Source organism: Canis lupus, chromosome 18 (genome assembly GCF_048164855.1).
Source record: "Canis lupus baileyi chromosome 18, mCanLup2.hap1, whole genome shotgun sequence".
NCBI lineage: Eukaryota > Metazoa > Chordata > Mammalia > Carnivora > Canidae > Canis > Canis lupus.
In genome coordinates, this window is record NC_132855.1 from 24,896,332 (window position 1) to 24,920,094 (window position 23,763).

General features: G+C 39.3%; 1 protein-coding gene across 1 annotated transcript in view; it reads left to right on the plus strand.

Moving 5' to 3' along the window:
* Positions 1-23,763, plus strand: part of RAPGEF5 (Rap guanine nucleotide exchange factor 5) — a 229,736-nt gene that overhangs the window by 49,798 nt on the left and 156,175 nt on the right. Inside the window, exon 6 of the mRNA XM_072783806.1 lies at positions 14,231-14,297. Within this exon, the coding sequence (XP_072639907.1) occupies positions 14,231-14,297 (67 nt within the window). The remainder of the gene's footprint in view (positions 1-14,230; positions 14,298-23,763) is intronic.

The following is a 23,763-nucleotide window of genomic DNA, read 5'->3' on the forward strand; positions in this document are numbered from 1 at the left end:
GTAAGTAGATGCTCTTTTGCTCTGTTATAAAATTAATCTCGCTTAAAGAATATTTACTGTTTCTAGGGACTGTGCTCTGCTCTTTACTGGCACCATCTCCTCTAAGAGATAGCTGACCCATTCCCCTTTCCCAGATGCAAGTTTATAAAGTTAAAAGAAATGGCCAGAAATTAAATCCAGCTAAAAAAATGGCTGAACTGATATTATTCAAATTGCAGAAGTTCATGCCTCGCCAGCTGCACCATGCTGCATCTAATTTAATCATCACTATATGAGTAGCGATCTAAATTAGGAATAAAGATGATTTGGCTTAGATTGAAATAAAATAATAACTGACATATTATCCACTTTCCAAATCATGACTTTCCTAAGAAAGAGCTCAACAGACCTCTCTGAAAATAAGCGAGAAGCAACATTTGGCAAATTAAAACACGTGAATCACTATCACATGAAGATAGTGAATCACTATATGATTAAAATGAATTAAAATTCATTAAAGAAGGCTTGGGAGCAGGGCTTGAGTCCTGATATGGTGCAGTTGACATGTCTTTGTCTCTCCACAGCATTCATGATGTGCTTATTTTGGAATAATGAATTTCAGGTGAAGATTTTCCATCAATAATTTTATATACTCAGTTTTCAGAATATATTCTCATCCTGTTGACTCTCTCAGGTCTGTGAGATGAGCAGGGCAAGTGGTATCATTTTTATCTAATGGGTAGGAAAGTAGGTTCCAGAAGAAACACCTACAATCATTGCAATGTTGAGTTACTCTTGTTAAAAAAAGAAAAAAGAAAAGAAGACTGGACAGTTAATCCAGGCTTTTAGGAAAGATGTTAAGTATTAGAATAATAATGAGACATGGTGCTAATAGGTTGATTGTAGAAACACATTTTATGTCAGAAACTCTGATTACTGCTTTATATTATTTCATCTTCAAGTGAATTGTAGAAGACGTTATTCCTACTGTCATTATTTTGTAAGTGAGGAAAATGCACAGAGGTCAGGTGACCTATCCAAGGTCAAATGAGTGGTGGGTGGAATGTTAGGGTTTGAATCCATGTCCATGTGACTCTAACACCAATGCTTTTTAAACTTGCCTAGAATGTGTTCCCAAGAGTTCTGGGGGTCATTCCAGCTGCCCTTTGTAAGACACTATAAACAGAAACTATAAAAATGTAGACTGACTCTGAAATGGTTATGACTTTACCTTCATCACTGCTCATAGAGGACCTTGGAATGGTAAAGCAAAATTCAAATGTAATTCTTCACTCAATCGTATAAGTACAGAAAATGTTCGTTTGTATAATATGCTTTTAATAGAGGTCAGAATTGCCTGAGAAAAGTCAAAGAGCATTTTAATAAACTTTAACAAGCTTTCCAAGAAGGAGCGTGTGCTTCAGAAGCTAGAGATGACTGTGACTTGCTTTGACACTGTGGGACTGGCATTCTCTAGCAGCTCTTCCTAACCATTTCCTTTGCTACATGCAAGATCGAAGTGTGTACCGTCTCACGGATGTACACAGGTTAACAGGGGCTAAAGGGCAGCTGAAATTAACTTGCAGGCAGTCCTCATGATTTCGCTCCAGGGTTTTCTCCTTGACTTAGAAAACAGATTGGAATGCCACTGTGTGAGATGATCTTGTTATAGGGAAACTCTGAGTCCACTGTGGGTTCTAAAAATTATTTTCAAAATTTGTTTCCTAACATTAATTCCAGAATACTTGCAGTTATTAATCACACTGATCACTGAACACAAATGTCATGCCTCTGGAGTTGATAATCATTGCAGTATGCCTTGTTTATCATCAAATTTTATTGGTGGTAGTGGTGGTGTGAATATGTACATTGGGAGTGGTAATTCCTCTGAGGTAATTGTCTTTGGGGAGTTATGGATCCATCTGTCCCATATTACAAGTACTACCTATAAAAAGATCAAATTAATAAGCTACTGCAAGTCTCTAATGGCAGAAGATATATATACACACACACACATACATACATACACACACACAAAAAAAATACATAATTTTTTTTTCTATGCTATAGTTACAAGCAAACTTCTAAGCTAGGGTAAAATTTTTGGTTAAATTTTGGAAAGCCAAGGTTTAGGTTATCCAGACTTAGAAGAGATGATGGTTAGAAAAAAGATGCCCAGAGACACTGTTATCTTCCAGTTGTGATGGCACAGCCTCCTGTGGCTCAATGCATGTAATCCCATTATAACATCTTTCATCTGGTGATCCCCATTCATTCTAGCTCCCATCTCACACCTGTTTATTCCTTCCTGCCTGTGTGGTGCTCTGCTCCTTCCTCTGCCTTTTTCCTTGTCTAGTCAAATTCTACCCACCCCTCAAGGGGGAGCCCAAGTCCTACCTTGACCACAAAACTTCCACAATGTCTCCAGTTCCTGTCTGTCTGATTTTTAGTAAGTAATGACTCTTGCTGTTTGCATCTCCAAATTTTTTCATTCTTCTATGCCATTCTTAGTCCTGTGTTATCCATTCTGCTCTCTCAGTCCATTTTTATCCATTCTAACTGAAATGGCCTCTAAAGTCCTCTTGATTCACTAACTTGCACTGGCTATTCACAAGCTGAAAATCCTGTGGTCCTTTTACTAGCCTTTTTGATATTTGAAGGCTTTTAAGGTCTGTGTATGTGGTTCTACATTGGGTCCCTCTAATTGACCATCTTCTAAATCTCTGCAAAATTATGTGAGGAAACCACTTATAGTCTCTATATAAACACATTCTGAACAAATGTATTTTTTTAAGTGGATTTTTTTTGTCCATTTAGAAAAGAATGTTTAAAGCAGGATGGCAAATGGAGCTTTTACAGGTTTCTGGCTAATGTGAGGGGAAAAAAAATTCCTTTTCTCTACAAAATAACTTTTACATCCAAAATGAGTAGATAATTTGAAAGAAGTGAGTGAATCAGTTCTCAAGGGTACTATCTCTGGGAGAAAAAATAACAGTCACGGTATTTTATTCAAACTGAAAGCCAAATCAATTCGTTCACAATGGACTTTTTTCTAATTTTTTAAAAAATTCTGTATGGTGGGGAGTAGTTAGAAATGCTGAAGTAACAGTAGGGAATGGCAGCCTAAGAGTTCTTTCAGGACTAGTGAAAAATTTGAAGATTTACACTATGAGGAAGCTTGGCTGTTTCTGTTCAACCACCTTTACAGGGGTTGCCAGCTTACTAGGGGTAGGAGCAGTAGTGCTCTGAGTGGACTGCAGTCTGTGAACCTCAAATACATGAAACTATATTCTCCAATTACAGGGCAGTTAGAATTTAAGCTGTTATTAAGAGTTCTAGAGGATTGCTAAGATTTAACTCACGTGACACTCAGACATGTAAAGAAAAATGTAACATCTTCATTTTTTCCTCTGGGTAATCTATTATTGTCCTTGTGACCCTCCATCTTTCTAGATAGCCAGAAAGAAGGGAAAGAAACCCATAACTTGAGTCTAATCCAGTTAAATTATTCTAATAAGGTAATTTAAAAGGCTGTTTAGCATATTTTGGTAAAAAGGTTCAGTCTTTGCCCACTCCTTGTTCCTCAGCAAGACAACCTCTGGTGTGTGGTGAGTAACAGGGGTCTCTTAAGCCTGGTAGAGAAGGCTCTCCTATCAGGGCGGACCCTTTCCTATCTCCACTGATTTTTGCCTATTGGCTGGGCCGCCACTTCTCTGATATCTCTGAAGTATAACTGTGGTGTTTTGTTGGCATCTGCTGTGGAACCTGGGGCTGGTACAAGTTGAGTTTGTCCATCTTGGCAGGATGAGTGCCTGTTGGTCCTGCCTGGCTGATGGGCCTTCCTATGTACCTACTGGCATTGCTGATGCTCTTGAGGGGTCTGGCTGTGGCTTCCACAGATAGCCCATTCAGTCAGCTACATGACCTCTGTTGAAACAGCTCCCTCTCATAGCATCCTAGCCTGATTTACCTGGATTCTAACTAAGAAACAAAACAAAAACATTCATTGTTGTTACCGTCATATAACAGTGTGCTTAATCGAATGGTATCTTAACTTTCAGATTCCTAACTAACCAACACTAGAGAAAGCTCAGTCCAGTGGGTTAAGATGAATTTATTAGGGTGCCTGGGTGGCTCATTTGGTTGAATGTCTGACTCTTGGTTTTGACTCAGGTCATGAGACTGAGCCTGCACTGGGCTGTGTGCTGGATTTGGAGCTTACTTAAGATTCTCTCTCCCTGCCCCTCCCCTTTGTCCCTCACCTCCCCCCCCCCCTCTTAAAAAAAGGTTGAATTTATTAGCATTCATTATTCCATGTTCTAGACAGAAGCAAAAGGGTACTTGAGGTAGATGGAACAGTGTGCAGAGCATGAAGTTGAGAATAGAGGTGGCATGTTAAGGCAGTGCAAGGCAGCTTGATGTGGCTGGAGCAGTGAGTCACAGAGAGAGGCACTCAGACTTTGAGAAGGGTGGGGAGCAAGTCTCAGATTGAATGCAGGGGTGTGTAAACCCATAGGGAAGACAGGTATTATCTTTATATTGAATAAAAAGAATGATATAACTGTGTATCTTTGATGCCGAAATAAATATAGTTTGTTACTTGAATTCACAGCAACATTTTGGTCATGTGTTTGCTTAATCAACATGTACAGAGTTCATGTGTCTGTGAACCATTTCTATATAAAAGGGGTCTCACTACTTACAAAATGGGAAAGGACTGGCTTAGTCACTTGGCCTGAGCTGCCCTGGCAGTGACAACAATGATAAAATCAATAGTAGCAGTAATGATTCACACTTCTTACAACAGATGTTTAAAGTTATAGATGAAGCTGCTGAGGCAAGGTGGGTTACATAACTTGCCAAAGGGGCAGGCCTCTACAGAGGTGACAGTTATGTAAATTGAAGGCAGAAGGTGAATTTGGAAGTGACCTTTGTGTCAATGGTTGTCAGCCATGATCCTTTCAAAAAGAAGGAGGCATAATCTGAGATCTACTGAATCAAGCCAGGGATGAAAAGATGAGACAATCCTATCAGCACTTTATATCAAGTTCCAAAGGTGAGGCTAATGTACACGAAAGTTGAAATCTACAGTTCTATAAAGTTAGCCATACAGAAAGAGCTTGGTTAAGTGATAGGAAATGTGAATGCTAATTAAATCAAAGTTGTAAAATACTATGTAAAGAAGTCCAATTACTACCATTATGATGAAGATTTTATCATGCATGGTACTTGCTGCCACTTGGCTGACACTCCTAAAATTCCATACATTTAACTTCATAAACATTTCTATTTGGAAGGGAGTCTGGAGTCCTTAGGTAATTGAATTTGCTCCTCTTAGTTTTTAGGTAAGGAAAAGGAGCAAGGAGAAGAAGGTCTGGGAGAAGGCAAACACTGGTCACCAGTACTCTTCCTCAATAGGCATTAACTGAGCATCTGGTTTGTATGAGATACGAGTTTGTGCTTTGCCCTGTGGGGATACGACCATACTTACATATGGTCATATGTAAGGCCTTTAATGAGGCCAGCATTATTAGGACAAAGTTCAGAAAGAGAAGATGAATGTGAAAACCAGAATCTTTCTGAACAAATATTAGTAAATGGGATTCAGAAATATATAAAAGTGATAATACATCACATAAAACAGGAGTTTATCCCAGGAATAAAAGGATGGTTCAAAGCTTAAAATCAATCAGTGTAATTCACCAGATTTAATCTAATAGGAAAAACTGCTTGATAAACTCCATAGAAAAAGAGAAAGCATTTGAAAAAATTCAGCATCCATTCATGATAAAAATTCTTAGAAAACTAGGAATATAAGGAAACTTCTCCAACCTGATAAAACCTATGGCTTGCATCATACTTAATAGTGAAAGACTAGGGACACCTGGGAAGCTCAGTTGCTTAAGCGTCTGTCTTCAGCTCAGGTCATGAAGCTCAGGGTCCTGGGATCGAGCCCTGCATTGGGCTCTCTGCTCAGTGGGGAGCCTGCTTCTCCCTCTGCCTGCCACTCTGCCTATTTGTGTGCACTTGTGCTCTCTCTGTCAAATAAATAAAATCTTTTTTTTAAGAATATTTAAATATCTTTTTAAAAAAAAGTAGTGAAAGATTTAATCCTTTCCCACTAAGGGAACAAGGCTAATACATCTCCTTTTAATCACTTCTCTTCAACACTAGTCAGTGCAATAGGCAAGATAAAGAAATAAAAGTTATACAGACTAGAAGAAAAAATAAAGCCACCTCTCTTTGTGAATCACCTAATTATAGAAATAGAAAATCCCAAGTGATCTACAAAAAACCTACTAGAAATAACAAGCAGGTTATACACTAATGCCACTACCACCTAATGCCCTGTCACCCCTGCTCTTTTATTCTCCTTATCCTGCCTAATTTTTCCTGTCTACCTGACATGTGTAAGTGAGAAATCCATTGGCATCCTTAATTTCTGAACTGGCACTGGATTAACACCTTCTAAATGAGAGATCAATGTCAAGTTTGCCGTTCCTATGTCCCAAACCTACCTGTTGTATTCCTGACCTTTCCTAATTAGATTCTCATTTTATGCTCTTTGGGAAAAAGGGAATAAATACTGGATGAGTAAACATTTTTGAGGATTTCTCAAAAAAAATTTCATAATGGAACTTGACATAGATTTTGTATTACGATCATAGGTGAAGAAAATTTCCATTTGCTACTTTAAATTGTATGAAAAATGCTGTGAAATCAGCTGGTCTTAATCTTTGTTATTACTCATCACCCCCTCTCCCAAGGAAACACTAAGCCCTCCAAAATTTCCATTGTTTACAGAAAAGGCTTGTTCTAGGTGTGGGAACAGATGGCTTATTTTTATCAGAGTACATAATTATTTAAGAGTAGTGCAGGAATTTTAACAAAAACTGAACTTTTAGATTTGGTTGTGCTTGCATTTGGAATGTATCTGCTTAATTAAATATTAACTATTAATCCTCATCTTCAATATAAAATGCAAAAAAGAGATCCATATTAACTAATTTTATTCAATTTTTAAAAAAATATTTTATTTATTTATTCATGAAAGACACAGAGAGAGAAAGGCAGAGACGTAGGCAGAGGGAGAAGCAGGCTCCAGGCAGGAAGCCTGATGTGGGACTCAATCCTGAGACCGTGGATCACGCCCTGAGCCAGGGGCAGGTGTTCAACCACTGAGCCACCCAGGCATCCCAATTTTATTCAATTTTAGATGAATGTGTAACTATATATCCTGGACCCTCAGTGAAACCTGTCACATTCACATTTTACTAGGGTTTGGTAAATTGCTCTGTAGGCACAGCTAGTAGCCTGATCCTATAGAAAATTAACTTCTCTTTAGGTCGAATAGGCATTTGTATTCATGATATCAAAGATCTCAAGAAAAATCAAATTCTCATTTTTCTACCATCCCGATTTTCTTTTTTGTCATAAGAATTTGCTTTGTTAAGCAAAATCGGTGTGTCCAAAATAAGATGTTAGACTGAAGGGACAGTGCTTGAGTGTACTATTTTTTTTTTTTTTTAACTCTCCTGGGGTCAGTGGGTATTAGATGTGGTGGAGATTGAGTCTGTGCTGCTGGAGGAGCATTCTCTTTGGCAGTGTCTAGGACTTGATATCCATGATATCTAAAGAATAAAAATTTCAGATCTCACCCAGGAAATAGTTCTGAAGGAGAAAGTCCATGAAGTTTCCTTGCCTGACAGCCAACAAGTACAGAACAAACTCTGGGTTGTCCCAGAAGAATGTGAACAGTGGCATCATCAGCTTACTTAACATCATTCCTTCTCCACTTGATGGAGAAAGAGCCCCTCTTTCTGCCCCAGACCCATTCTTCTTGCTGGGCTGTGGGTCTTACCCCTCCTTGGAGACTTTCCTTTCCTGCTCTCTCAGTATCTGTTGGCTCTCTCTTCTCCTTCAGCAAACAAATGATTCCTTCAATCATAATAACAAGAAACCAACCAACATTTGATTTTATATTTTCTTCTATTTATTTCTCCATCCATCTTACTTGTTTTAGAGCCAAAGTTCATAGCTCTCAGCACAAAATCCAAACCCTGTAGCAGTATCAAATGAGGGCCTGACTGGCCTGGCCTTGGCTTTATCTCCTGCCATTTCCTACTTCCTTGTCCTGCTGATCCTGCTGCAATTCCAGGGCCACTCCTTATCCATCAGATTCTCACCCTGGATATCACTTCTCCCAAGAAGTGGCCTCTGACAATCACAGATAAGGCTAAGTGACTCTCACTTGTGTTGGCAGAGTATCTTAAAGATGGATTTTGCTAAATCCACTAAATGTTTTGTTTTATTTTCATATATGCGTGTGTGTGCTACGTATCTTCTATTTGTTGTGACATCATGTTTGAAAGGTTCCTGTATAGGTTGTCTTGGTTCTGGTTTTTTCCATGCCCTAAAATTTCATCAGCCTCTAGCAGAGGTAGTCTCAGGTCCATCCTAAATATTGTATTTCCCTCTATCCCCTCCAAATCAAACACATAGCACAGGACAGCTCAACATCAGCCCAGCTTTGTGGGTGTGGGTGATGGTAGAGAAGTAGTGAACAGGCCTGCCTGACATGCCCCTGGAACAGACTCTTCCCTGTTAGAATTCTGATTTGTGGAGGTTGGCATGATCTCCACCTTCCTTGAGTCCCAATCTAGAATATCTCTGTTTAATGTAAAGGTTGATGTGTAGTGTGTGTGCAGGAAGCACTGAGACTCAAATGCAACCCCTGAGATGGCAATAATAGCATTTTACATGGAAGCTGACTGAGGCCACGTCTCTTGTTGTTAGGTTTCTTTGTAATGTGTAGCTAGTATAGTGTTGGCACAGGTATGTCTAGAAGGTCATGGATAATCCCTCAGCTCTTTGGCATGTGCCAGTTGTGCAAAGTGTCCACACCTTGAACTACTTGACTCCAAATCTTTGCATTCCGACAAACATAAGATAGACATTTAACACATTTTCCTAAAGGAACAATGTTATACATAGTGGTAGCTCTTGGCAGCCCACATATCCTACTCAGTATTGAGATATAGATGGAGAGACAGAACTCGTACATTTTTTTTTTTTATGATAGTCGCACAGAGAGAGAGAGAGAGAGAGGCAGAGACACAGGCAGAGGGAGAAGCAGGCTCCATGCACCGGGAGCCGGATGTGGGATTTGATCCCGTGTCTCCAGGATCGCGCCCTGGGCCAAAGGCAGGCGCTTAACCACTGCGCCACCCAGGGATCCCCAGAACTCATACATTTTTGAAGTATCAATATCCAAATGTAAAGTGGTATTATTCGGATAATATTTCTATAATAAAATGCCTCTAGTTTTCTACCCTGAAATACCATGAAACTTCTTACAGTTAAAAAAGAAATAGGGTTTTCCAACTCGAAGATGGTGTTGGTTGCTCTGGAATCCTAAGGTACAAATATTTTGGACAAAATCTGGTTGAGGAGTCTGAGTTCTGTCTTTTCTATAGAAGATGTGTGGCAGGCTTTATTTTTAAGAACTTCATTGGAATAATCTCAAACCCAGTAAATTAATTCTCATGAAGGAATTCTCACTAAGAATTCGAGGAAACCCTGCAGGGATACCAGTTAAATCCAAGTTGTTAGGAATTACCAACTATACCTAACTGGTATAAAATAAATTCCATTGCCCGGATAATGGCCCCTGGGTGCTGTTTCCTAAGGCTCGTTATTGGAACTCAACAGTATATGACTATTTAACCATCAGAGCTGAGAGATGTTCTTGGATGGGGACTCACTGTTCTTTTGCTGCAGGATAAATTGTGCAAATCATTGTCAAACAATTGGCTTTCACAGTCACTACGTCAATACTAATTATTTCTTAGAAGAAGATGAGGAGGTGGGAGTGATCCTTGTATTGCTATTACTTTATTTAAGATACTTTCAGAGTTACCACATCTTTGGTATTTGATCTAAGAAAGTCGTTGTTGGATTTGAATGATGAGGAGGTCTCTGAAAGCCAACTGCTGCAGGGTGCTGGGAGAATGATGGAGTAGCTCAGGGAAAGCATTCTTGAGTAAAAGCAGTGTCCTTCCGTTGAATTGCCTACAGATAACAAGCTAATATCTTATGCAGTGGTGGTCCTGGGATCGTGATTCATAGACCATTCCTTGAAGTTCAGGTACTCAGTTAATTGATTCAACAGTTATTTATTGAATGCCTCTTATGTGCTAGGTTGTATTCTAAGTGTGGGGGATGTAATCGTGAACAAAACTGAAATCTCCATTCCTATGGAGCCTACAGTCTAGCGGGGGAGGACAGACAATTTCCTAAATAAACAGACTTATGTTGAAGATAGAAAACTTCATGAAGATAAAGTAGGAAGTGAGGGATATAGATAAGGGTCAGGAAAGAAGTTGACAGAGATCTCAAGGATGTGAGGCAGAAGCGAGGTGGATATCTGTGGGAAGTGTGCTAGGTCAAGGGGGTAGCCAGTACAGAGGTCTAAGGTAGAAGCATTAAGGACAGAACAAATGTGAGGGGAGGGAGAGTTGTCAGCCACTGTAAAGACTTTGGTTTTATACTGAGGGAGATAGAGAGTCATTTGAGGATTTTGGGAGATGGAGAGTCATTTGAGGATTTTGAACAGAGAAGGGACATGATCTGACTTACATATTAACAAGACCACCCAAGCTCCTGGGTCCAGGTAAGAGATTTGGTGGCTGGGACAACAGTGATGGTGGTGGTAGAGGTAGTGAGAAGTGGCCAGATGAGAGATACACCTTGAAAGTAGAGCCAATAAGATTTTAGGATTGTTACAGTATAGAGTTTAAAAGAGTAGGGATCAAGGATGACTTCCAGCTTGAAGAATGGTGTTGTCATTGATATTAAGGTGAGGAAGACTGTAGAGAGGGCAAGAGTTGGTTTTGTTTTGTTTTTGGTGGGGACTGGGTAGAATGATAATGTGTGCTGTTTGATGGTTAAAGGGGCAAAGGCAGCTTTTGCCATTCTTATGTCCTCACATTGGCACCCTTAGATATTGTAGACCTCTAAAACTATAGAAGCCGCCTGCCTACAGTACCAGGACTCAATATTTTGTCTTGGAGAATTACTGGGCCTGGCTTGAGCTGTTGGTAAGCAGAGACCTTGAGAAACAGCCATGGGAATTTGTAAATTTGTAGTGCGTGCTGGGCCAGAGTTTCCTGCTGGCACACTCTGGGATGGGTCTTCCTTCCGGGGGTCACTGCTTGTCTCTTTCTGTCTCATGTCACTTGTCACTACCATTACCTGCTGATTCTAGCTGAAGTTTCTCTGCTTCCCTTCTCTAACCACTGACAGACCACACAGAGCTTCTCTCTTCCTCTCTTGTTCACTGATCCACTTGAGTAATAATGGGAAAATATGAAAGTATTACAGTCGATTCTTTTCTTTATTCTCCCTTGTCCTGTTTCATTATCTGTTTTGATCTGATATGTGAGAACTTTGTCTTCACTTGATTGTAGTGACATGTATTCACATACATAAAGACTTTATCTCATATCATAAAAATACATTTTGGGGGGACAGAGTCTGGCGTTTCTGGGCATTTTGGTATAGAGCTAGGGAAGGGCAAATGGTAAGGAAGGAAGGAGAGTGATTAGGTGTTACCCTTCCCTCTCTCTAAGCTCTTCCACTGTTTGCTTATTACCACCAGACCTGCTCCTAAGACATTACTTTTAGGTCAGATGCGGGTGCTTCCTGGTACAGGAGACGACAGATGGGGCATATTATTGGGAAATGAGGAGTATTTCTGAATTCTAGAGCTTTCAGCAGGTTGTAGGATAATCCCTGAGAGTTTGAACTCTGAGAAGAGCAGGACCAGATCTCAGTTTCAGAAAGATAATCCTGGTGTCTAAAGGAGATTGGGCACAGGAGGAGAAGCCAAACACAGAGAAGTTGGTTAGAAGATAGTAAAAATAATTGGTGCAATAGAAGGAGAGGGCTTCAATTGTCAGTGAGGCTTAAGAGAGGAACTGAAGGAAACAGAAGGAATGGCCAGGGGGTGACCACAGAGGCTGAGGCATGAGAGGTGCTTGTAGAACCAGTGGAGGCAGGAGGCAAAAGCAGCACAATATGTTGTGTTGATCTCAAGGAACCTATAAGAAAATAAGGTTTTTGGAATTGCTCCTCAGAGCCCCTTTGAAGGCAGATGGTAAAACAAGGTGAGCTTGGGGGAGATTCAGGGGCTGGAGAATGACTTGAGTGCACTGGGCACCAGTGGTGATGGTTGTGGTGATAAAATTGGGACGAGGGCTGCAGGACAGCTCTTGGTAGGTCATCTCTGTGTCTTTCTTACACATACTGCCTTCAGAAACACTTTTTGCCAAGGCATATTTTGTGCTGGAAAAATGACAAAGGTAATTTTGCTCCTGAACAGGGACTAAATTATTTGTCAATAAACCATCAGGGGCCTCAGCCCTTACTCAAGAAGTAGCCATTATCCATCACAGACACAAGAACTTCCCTCGGAACTCTGAGTTCCTTTCAGCAGTTTGTTGTAAACACATTCATGATGGAATCTGCGCTGGTGCGAAATACCTCATGCCTGTGAACTAATCGTTGAGCAATGAATGTGTCAGGGTCTGAGAAACAGGAGCCGGTGTGACCAGCTGCAGACTGCAGACATGGGCAGGTGCCGAGCCCTTGCCTGGTGCCCTTGTGCCCAGTGCGTTTGTTTGGCTCCTGACTTCTTGTCACATCTTCTTGTCACCTCGACTTAATCCTATAAACCTGGTTTGATGGCTTAGGTTCTAAAGGGTTGCAGATCTCTTTCTTCTCTGTAGAACATCTTGTATATGGAATCCCCAGGAATAGATCATTTTAATCATAAAGTTCAGTGTTGCACAATTCATGATCAGGGTAACTTGCTTTTTTGGGGATACGGGAAGTGACAACGCTCAGTTCCCACTGTTTTTATTGGGCAGATTATTAACTGATATGTCAAACACTTTGCAACACAGGTAATTAAGTCACTTGACGTCAGCACCACTTCATACCCATATCGTGCAGTCCTTGTAAAGGCACTGGTTTTCATCCACAGCTCTGACTTAGTATTTTTTTTTTCCTATGAAAGGTTTTTAAAAACATAGAAACAAGAAGCCAATGCCAGAATTGATCTGACTGGCCTTTCCCTTCTTAAAGAGCTTCTCCTTAGCCCTCTTGCCCCACAAAGCGAGCCCATCAGCAGGCCCACTGCAGTTAAGGAGATTGAAATCAATCATTGCGCTGCCGTTCTGATAACACTGCCCTGCAGGGCAATTACCAGCGATCCCTCCACATCCACGAAGGTGTCGAAAGGGATTGCTGTGGGAATAGATCTGGGAGACAATTACATATGTTCAGTTGGCATTAATTTCTTTTTCTTTGACCAAGCCAGGAAAAAAAAATGTTTTATAAAATTTGCTTTAAGTTGATAATTTTGGTATACCTGAAACTAAGGTAATATTGTGTTTCAAATATACTTCAGTTCAAAAAAAAGAAGAGATATGTTAATGTATATATTTGTGGTGTGAAAATTTTTATGAGTTACGTTACAAAGGTGGTTCTCCTCAACAGGCAACCTGATCTTATAACTATATGTTTATGTCTCTTTAGTTATTTAGCATATGCACAATTTTCTTGGCTTCTCAACTGGGTTATAGTATTTTCTCTTATTTCTCTTTCTTTCTTTCTTTCTTTCTTTTTTTTTTCTGTGAGCGCTTAGAGCCTTCTCAGGTATGGGCTATGTTATTTTAAAAAAGAGGGAAGAGCTTCTGCTGCTATTGTACTCCACGTAATTCCTGTCACAGTATTAAGTCTATAATAGACCGTTTCAAAACAAATCTGTTTTAGGTGAAACTCCAGTGTAGTGGGAAATTCATGTGTCAGATTTTCAAAATCTGGACTTCATTTAGACTAGGAGGGAGTTTTGGTACTTAACCACCTTCCATTCACATCTGTTTATGCTTTGTGCATGCCCATATTCATAAATCTATGTGTCAGAACTATTTTGTGATATCTTTTGGAGACAAATACTCGATCCTCAGGATTTAATTGGTATATATATTGTAAAGAGGTTCTTGCTAATTGATTTTGAAGGAACAGTTGGGTTGCAAGAGAGCTGTGTCCCCTGGCATTACTGATACCACGTTATTTGCATGGCTACTTTCACTCATGTAGTAAACAATAATGCCATGTGTTCCCCATAATTTGGGAGATAAATTTGAGCAACCAAAACTAAAAGTAAATTGGTCTTTGTTTTTCAAAGGTCTCATCAGAAAATCGAAGACTCGGAAGAAAGCAGTGATGAAATTCTTGCTCGCCTAACATCTGCGGTAAGGACATGCAGTTTTCCCTGCCTACGGGTATAGAAAATAAGGAGGGTCAGGGTCTTCAAAGGGAGGCAATTTGGGTAGTAGTGCAGAGAGATACTTGCTTTGTGGGTGTGCATCAATGTGGAAGGCCCACATCGAGACAAAAAGAGACATGGCATTGACTTGCTAACCTCAGTGCAGCTTCTCCAAGCAAGATCATAGATATTCCTGGTGGAAAGTTCTGGAACCGTAGTGTAGATGTGATATCTGATTTTTAAAATACAGTATGACTTAACCTAGGGAGTGTTGTGACCTGCCACACAAAGGAGAATGCCACACATTGGGGGGAAAAAATTTACCTCAACTAACGAAAGGCCAGGTCGTTGGTTTCTAACATACTAGGTCACAGCATTTTTGGTTGTTTCCTTTCCTTTCCTTTCCTTTCCTTTCCTTTCCTTTCCTTTCCTTTCCTTTCCTTTCCTTTCCTTTCCTTTCCTTTCCTTTCCCTTTCCTTTCCCTTTCCTTTCCCTTTCCTTTCCCTTTCCTTTCCCTTTCCTTTCCCTTTCCTTTCCCTTTCCTTTCCCTTTCCTTTCCCTTTCCTTTCCCTTTCCTTTCCCTTTCCTTTCCCTCTTTTCTTTCATTTTAATTATTTATTCATAGAGGCAGAGACATAGGCAGAGGGAGAAGCAGGCTCCCTCTGGGGAACCCAATATCAGACTCGATTCCAGGACCCCAGGATCACAACCTGAGCCAAAGACAGACGCTCAACCACTGAGCCACCCAGGTGTCCCTTTTGGTTGTTTTCTAAAGCCACTAATCAGAATTGGTAATTGCCTTGTTAGTTGAGGAAAAGCCCATGACCTCCTTGATAGAAAAAGCTAGGTATGGGTGCTAATCATGGAGCCCTAGTTTTTGACAGGCTCTAACTATCTATCCTATCTGACAAAATATTTATCCATTGTTTTGGCTTTCTGGAAACTTTTCTAACCTCCCAAAGATTGTTCACTTCTGCTTTAACTTCATTATTGAAATGGTAATTGCTGAAAATCACACTGGATTGCATTATGTATGTGAAGGAAACTGATCTTTTACAGTTTTATACACCAGGTCTTAGCATCTACAAACAGCTTGAAAGTTAAAAGTTGCCTTTCCTATTCTTCTGGAATGTATCTTAAAAAAGTAGTTTTTTTATTAAATACAGTGATTGGTGGTGTAAAGCCTCATGTGAAATGGAGTCTTGATAACATGTTAAGAAAAAATATTTCTGAGACCTTTGCAGTTCTTTATTTAACCTTTTTTAAATTGAGGCATAATTGACATACAACATACATTAGTTTCAGTTGTATAACCTGATGATTTCATATTTGTATATATATTTTGTGAAATGATCACCATAATAAGCCTAGTTAACATCTATCACCTCACATAGTTACAGAATATTTTTTCTTGGGCTGCGGACTTTTAAGATTTGCTCTTAGCAACTTTTAAATATATAGTAGTCACCATGCTGTAAAGTATATCCAATGACTTATTTATTTTATAACTGGATGTTGACTTTTTGGCTCCCTTTACCCATTGTGCTGACCCCTGAACTTCTCACCTCTGGCAACTACCAATCCATATATCTATGAGCTTGTTTTTTATTGTTGCTGTTGTTACTGGGTTTAGATTACACATATATGTGAGGACATATGCTATTTTCTTTCTCTCTCTGATTTATTTCACTTAGCAAAATGCCTCGAGTTCCATCCCTGTTGTCACTAATGGCAAAATCTCATTCTTTTTTATGGCAAAAGTAGTATTCCCTTGTATGTGTGTGTGTGTGCGCGCGCGCGCGTGTCTGTGTATCACATCTATTTTATCTATTCATCCATCGATGGATACAAGTTATTTCCATATCTTGGCTATTGTAAATAATGCTGCAGTGAGCATTGGGATGCATGTATCTTTTAGTGTTTTTGTTTTCTTTGGTTAAATACCCAGAGATGGAATTGTTGGATCATATGGTAGTTCTGTGGTGTAGCCAGAGTGGCTACACCAATTTACATTCCAACAAACAGTGTACAACAGTTCCCTTTTCTTGACATCCTCTCCAGCATTTGTTATTTCTTGTCTTTTTGGTAATAGTCATATGGACAGGTAGGAGGTAATATCGCATTGTGGCTTTGATTTGCATTTCCCTGATGATTAGTGGTGTTGAGCATCTTTTCAAGTACCTATTGGCCATCTGTTTGTCTTTTTTTGGAAAATGTGTATTCAGGTCTTCTGCCCATTTTTCAGTTGGATTGTTTGTTTTTTTGCTATTGAGTTGTATGAGTTCTTTATATATTTTGATAGATATATGACTTGTAAATATTTATCAGATATATGACTTGGAAATACTCGTTCCCATTCAGTAGTTGCCTTTTCATTTTATTGATGGTTTCCCTTTGGTATACAGAAGCTTTTTAATTTGAGTATCCCACTTACTGATTTTTGGTTTTGTTGTTTTTGCTTTTGGTATTGGATCCAAAAAAATCATTGCCAAGACCAATATCAGTGAGGTTACTGCTTATATTTTCTTCTAGAAGTTTTATATTAATTTCAGGTCTTATAGTCATCTTTAATCAATTTTGAATTTATTTTTGTGTATGATGTAAGAAAGTGATTTAGTTTAATTTTTTGTATGCAGCTGTCCAGTTTTTCCAACACTATTGAGGAGATCATACTTTGTTCATTGTATATTATTAGCTCTTTTGTCATACATTAATTGACCATAAATGTATGGGCTTATTTCCGAGCTTTTTATTATCTTCCGTTGATGTGGGTGTCTGTTTTATGCCAGTACCAGAGTATTTTGATTACTGTAGCTCTGCAATACAGTTTGAAATCAGGGAGCATGATGCTTCCAACTTTGTTCTTCTTTCTCAAACTTACTTTTGGCTTTTTGGGATCTTTTGTGGTTCCATATATATTTTGGAATTGTTTGTTCTATTTCTGAGAAAATGGCACTGGAATTTTGATAGGGATTGCACTAAATCTATAGACTGTACCAAAGAGGTCAAAATTGTAATAGCCATCTGTTTAAAAAGCACTCATTATGGACCAGTTATTATGTTAAATATTCTGTGTATTGTACATACACATACATATACATTCTGTTAAACTTCACAACAACTCTATGGAATAAGTGGTATTATCCCTATTTTGTAGATAGGAAAACTTGTAGAGGTCAGGTAACTTTCCCAAGGTCACACACCTAGAAAAAAAACAAAGCCAGAATTTTAACTCAGACTTTTCTACTTCCTAGTCATGTTTCCTTAACTATTATGCATCTTTTTTTTTTTTTGTAATGTAATATATTGTTGGGGTAGTTTCAGAAGCAGTAAAGACATGCACGATATTTCCTATAGTCATACCAGGAAGACAAGTACCTTTAGAGAGTTCAGATACAAAATGATTGGCAATTGAGCACTGAATATAGTGGTGTATATACATAGTAGATTCAAGAATAGTAAGAGCTTCACTGAAGAGATGTAAACTACCATTGAAGGCAGTCAGGATTTGAAGATACGATAATTAGGAGGACATGTACTCTAGCAGTGGGATTTATTGTGTGCAGGTGGAGGAATGAGAAAGTAGAAAGGGAAAGTACTGAGTAGACCTGGTTAGAGAAGAAGATCCTAGTTAAGCAAAATGAAAGACTTTTTGAACAACATATTAACATAATAAAATAGACATGAAAGAAAAAAGAAAGATGAGGAGCACCTGACTCAGTACAGCATGTGACTCTTGATCTAGGGGTCATGAGACCAAGCCCCACATCAGGCATAGAGATTACTTTAAAAAAGAAAGAAAGAAAGAAAGAAAGAAAGAAAGAAAGAAAGAAAGAAAGGAAGAAAGGAAGAAAGGAAGAAAGGAAGAAAGGAAGAAAGGAAGAAAGAAAGAAAGAAAGAAAGAGAAAGAAAGGAAAGAAAAGGAAAAAAATAAGCAGGTAGATGAGTTGGAGGTGGGGAGACTGAGAGGCTGCTGTAAACGTACTTTATTGTGGTTTTTGTGGGAACCACAGGAAAAATTAGTTCAAAAAGGAGCACAAAGAATTTTTTAAAATCAGGACGAGGTAGAAGGTAGAAGAGGTAAGAGTAAAGGTAGAAGAGGAGTCAGAATGGAAAAGTGATGATACTCTTAGGAAGTTGAGTAAAATATCTGGAAGGAAACACAGAGTTTGGACATGCCAAGTTTGAGGACAAAGAAATATAAAATATATAAATATTCAAGAAATACCTGGAGATGTGAATCAGGAGCTTATAGAGGTCAGGGCTAAACTTAAAAGAATCAGTCACAGAGAGGCTATCAGTTGAAGAGCAGAGTAGGAGATGGGGGCTTGGGGAGTACCCACAGTAAGAGGGCAGTAGGGAGATGAGAGAATAGCAAGAGAGAATTAGCTGAATGGTTTATAATATGAAAGTCAAATTTGAGAGAGCCTTTGAAAAGGAGGGATAGACAGCAAAGCAGTTCTATGTATTTGGTTGAGGTAATCTTACTAGGATAATAATCTACAAGCTAAAACACTGAATAAATTGAGTTGAGGTAAGGTATGGGAATAGTGGTATTTAGCAATGAGAATAAAGGGCAGAGGAGGGGCACCTGGGTGGCTCTGTTGGTTAGGCATCTGATTCTTGATTTCAGCTTAGGTCATCATTTCAGGGTTGTGAGATCAAGCTTGACATCAGGCTCTGCCCTGGGTGTGGATCCTGCTTAAGATTCTCTCTTTCCTTCTGCCCCTCTCTCCACCCTTTCTTAAAATGGGGGTTGGGGGACACAGAAGAGAAAAATGTCATCTCTTCAATTCATGGGTGATTGGCTTAGAGTAATGAAAATACCATTGAACTGAGATTGAGGACCTTGATTCTTAATTTTTCCAACAATGTGCCTTTGACCAACTTGAATGGTTGGGCTAGATAATATCTTAAGTCCTAAAATTCCTTCATGCATTGTATAAGCATTTGTGAAGGAACTGTTGTGCCTCTTGTCTTTTTTTTTTTTTTTTTGAGACTTTATTTATTTATTCATGAGAGACACAGAGAGAGAGAGAGAGGCAGAGACACAGGCAGGGAGAGAGAAGCAGGCTCCATGCAGGGAGCCCGATGTGGGACTCGATCCCGGGACTCCAGGATCACACTCTGTGCCGAAGGCAGGTGCTAAACCGCAAAGCCACCCAGGCGTCCCAACCTCCCATCTTTACAATATAGTTATTCTTATTGGCAGTAATATAAAAACTTTGTATGTAGGTGCAAACACCATGCATGAAGGAGAATATTTATGAACGTCCCTTAGTAACCATTCTCATCTACCATGACCCTCAAACACATTAAAGAAAAGCAAAACTGGGGATCCCTGGGTGGCTCAGCGGTTTGGCGCCTGCCTTTGGCCAAGGGCGTGATCCTGGAGCCCCGGGATCGAGTCCCACGTCGGGCTCCCTGCATGGAGCCTGCTTCTCCCTCCCTCTGCCTCTCTCTTTCTCTCTCTCTATCATAAATAAATAAATCTTTAAAAAAAAAAAAAAAAGCAAAACTGACATCTGTAATGTGGAGTTGTTAATGTGCTCCTTGAGGGCTCGTATGTTTGGGGGGCAGTAGAAAGGGGTCAATAGTCCCCAGAGGTGCAATTTACTGTGCTATTTTATATATTCACCTTGGGGGCTTACATATGGGGGCTTATAACTTGGGGGGCTTTGTATATGCAATCTTAAAAGAAATTGCTCCTTTCTTTAATCCCAATAGTTTATTTTTTAAAAATTTTTAAAAGATTTTATTTATTCATGAGACACACAAAGAGAGAGGCAGAGACATAGGCAGAGGGAGAAGCAGGCTCCATGTGGGGAGCCTGTTGCGGGACTCAATCCCAGGACCCTGGAATCATGACCTGAGCCAAATGCAGATAGATGCTTAACCACTGAGCCACCCAGGTGTCCCTACCCCGATAGTTTATTATCCCAGCTTAGGTTCATCAAGGGAAAGGTCCTGTTCTCTAAAAAAAAATAATAATACCTGGAATTCTACCCTGGAAGAAAACACAAGTGAGTTGTTTTCTTTTGTTTTTAAATATTTATTTACTCATTTTTAGTGAGAGAGAGAGAATGTGTATGCATATGCTTGAGCAGATAGAGGGGCAGAGACAGAGGGAGAGAAAGTATCTCAAGCAGACTCCCTGCCGCTAAGTGCCAAGCCCAATGCAGGGCTCGTTCTCATGACCCTGAAATCATGACCTGAGTTGAAATCAAGAGTTGGATGCTCAACCGACTGAGCTACCCAGGTGCCCCACTGAGTTTTTATATTAAAGGAACATGAAAAGAGAGTACATAAGTAGAAATAAAAATGTCACGATCACTTAGTGAGATTTACAGTTGTTAAATTCACATGAACATGCATGATAAAAAATGTTCCAGCCATGTTTCTGGTGATTTTCAGGAAAGAGGTACTCTCTTAAGTACCTAACATCCAAAAACTTTAACAATAAGACTCTGTAAAAGGTTTTCAGCTTGGGCTAAAAGAACATGGCTATAGTACACTCCTTCCATTATAGAAAGTCTACAGAAACATTCTGGGCTTTAATATCTGGAAATAGTTTCCCTATTATTACAATCCAGGGTATACTAAATTTAGGGAAGAGTTTATGATGAATTAAGCATTTCTATGAAAGCCATATTTCTTAGGATGTAGATTTCTGAAGTAAGCTAAATTTTGAGAAGAACCAAAAGTACTTGGGAAACATTCAAAGACAGGAAATGGAAACATGAGCATCCTTGAGTAGCAGATAAAGCTGATTCTAAGCTTCTGTCTCTTGCTTACTTAAGACCAAAGTCCAAAACAAACCCTATTAGGCTATTTCTCTTTCTTTAGGCTAAATTTTCATGATGGAAATTGTAGAGATAAGAAAATACAAATATCTTATCTGGGCTTAAGTGAAATTTATTATTTGTGTTCACACAATGTAATTGTCAAGCCTCTGAGGTGTAATGTAAGTTAGGCTAAGCTATGAATTATGTGTAGTAGATGCCTGTTTGGTGAGATGGTTATGTTAGTGGCACTTATAAAAGGACAAGGGGGCTTGTGGTGTGGTGTACTATGCTGCTTGGTCCAGTGAAGTCAGCCATAACTTAGATGGTGAAAAAGAATAGTGTTGAATATCTACAATGAGACACTAACTTGGTAGTGGTAGAGATGGGCATATCTTGAGAAATGTGGACATATTGTGAGAGATGAATTAAAATTATAAATCAAAGAGAGCCTGGCTGGCTCAGTCAGTAGAGCACATGACTCTTGATCTTGGGGTTGTGAGCTAGAATGCCCCTGTTGGGTGTTTTTAAAAAATTACAAATCAAGTGTTCTGAATTTAGGAAGAGAAGGAGGGCAAAATCTAAAACTTGGGGACCATTAACTAGATACTCTTACTCCCTTGTATTCCTTCTAAAAGCTGATTTAGTTTATCATTCTCATCAGTTTCAATTTCTTTGTATGTTTCTACTCTATCCCCTTGCTCATTTTCTTCAGTTCATACAATTTTATCATAGAAGCTCTGCATGTGATGCTTTTAATGGAATTTCTAAATTCCTGCTCATAGGGTACAGTATCACTCCTCTAAGAAATACCACTGAGCTGAAAAAATTTTTTAAATAAACTAAATTATAAATGGAGTGTCAACGACAAGTTCTAGAAGAAGCCATCCTCCCTCCCCCACACCAAAGCAAAAATGTATGCTAGGATATATAATATTTGGTGAAAGTGTTAGAAAGAAACCTGCTATGAAATTTCTTTATATACCTCTCTAGGGATAAAAGACATAGTTAAAACTGGCTGCTGCCCATTGGCAGTGTCACAAAAACATTTTTCCCTGCTCAGTGTCCACAACTTGTGATGTCACTCCTTCAGTTTTCATGTCGCCTATGAACTTGTTCTCTTAGGATTTCTAGCTTTCTTTATAGTTAAAGTCTTGTTCCTACTTTTTCTCCATTTGGGATCCTACTTTCCAGGTAGAACGCATCTAGTTTACTCACATTCACTAAGACCTGCACTTAGGCCTTTGTCTGATTCTTCTCCTAATTTGTCTTTTCCTTAGAGTTCACTTGAGAAATACTTGTTATGGAGCCACAGAGAAGTGGGTCTTAATGGACAAGCAGTTGTCCTGTAGCATCCAGGGCCTGATGGAACTCAAGGATGCCAACTTTTCAAGATGCTCTCTCTTGCTGGCTCTCTCCTTTCTCTGCTGTTGCTTGTTCTTAAGTTCTGCTATTACACATTTAGATCTCCTCTCTGCCGTCTCCTCTGAAGCTCAGTCATTTTCTCTAAGGATGTGCCTTTCACAGGACTCCGTTCATAACCTTTCTGTCTGGGAAGCATGTAATGTGGCTAGGATTCCCTCAGTTTGTCCTTCTTGATGAATCTACATGTGGGGTTTGCTACGTTGGAGGAATCCCTTTTTGAACAGTAGTATCTGAAGAAAACAGTGACAGCTTTTTCAGTTGGAAACTTTCAAGATGGTACCAGTTCAGGAAGCAGAAATAGCATGGGATTTGGGTTTTGATGAATCTTTAGAATTTTCTTAAGAGATGATACTCCAAGTTAGCAAGGTTTGGAAACAATCCTAGGTTAGTGAGAAGGGGGAAGATTTAGTCAAATTTAGTACATGATGAGCACAATTCGATGATGATTTTTACCATACTTAGAGATAGATTTTTAATTTTTTAATTTTTTAATTTTTATTTTTATTTTTTATTTTTTGAGATAGATTTTTTAAAACACTGAAATGCCAGTTTCCACTCACTCTTTTTCCTGGCTATGTGCCTCTCCCTTTCTGGGGAATGGAGAAATGGAGTATAGTTAATCTCCCTTTTCTTAGTCTATCGCAGACCTGAGTGGGCATGTTTGCTCAGAGAATAGAAGTAAGTTAATCCCCTGGGGACTGACTAACCTTCTTTCTGACTGCTGCAGGGTGATGACCATCTTGTTACCTTATATTTCTTATCTGTAGGAACATAAAATTCTTACTTGGAATACTTACCTTGGCTCCAATTTTCCTGGTGGCTTAAGAGCTACTGTGTGATTTTGGGGGAAAGGCCAATAGATTGAATTTTGAGACAGTGTCAAGGGAGGCTAGAGAAGACAGACCTGGTTTTGAAGATCATCAGAAAGGCATCAGAGGAATTGTAGCACATTTCAGGCACAGTATTCATTGTTCTTGTTATTTACAAGGAGCCATGGGACTTGTCAGTACCTTTCCTCATTATTCTTTAGATCTACCTTCATCAGTTAGAGTATCCAAAGGGCTATGGATTGTAGGTCTCTGCGACCACATGGACAGCTGGTTAAAGCTCCTGCAGTTTTCCTCAGGTAGGATCTCACAGTGGCACTTCACCAACTCGTCATTATCAATACTTGAACAGACAGCTGAATGGGTAGATTTCTGTCCTTTGTCAACAAAAAGTTGTTTTATACCTATTACACATCAA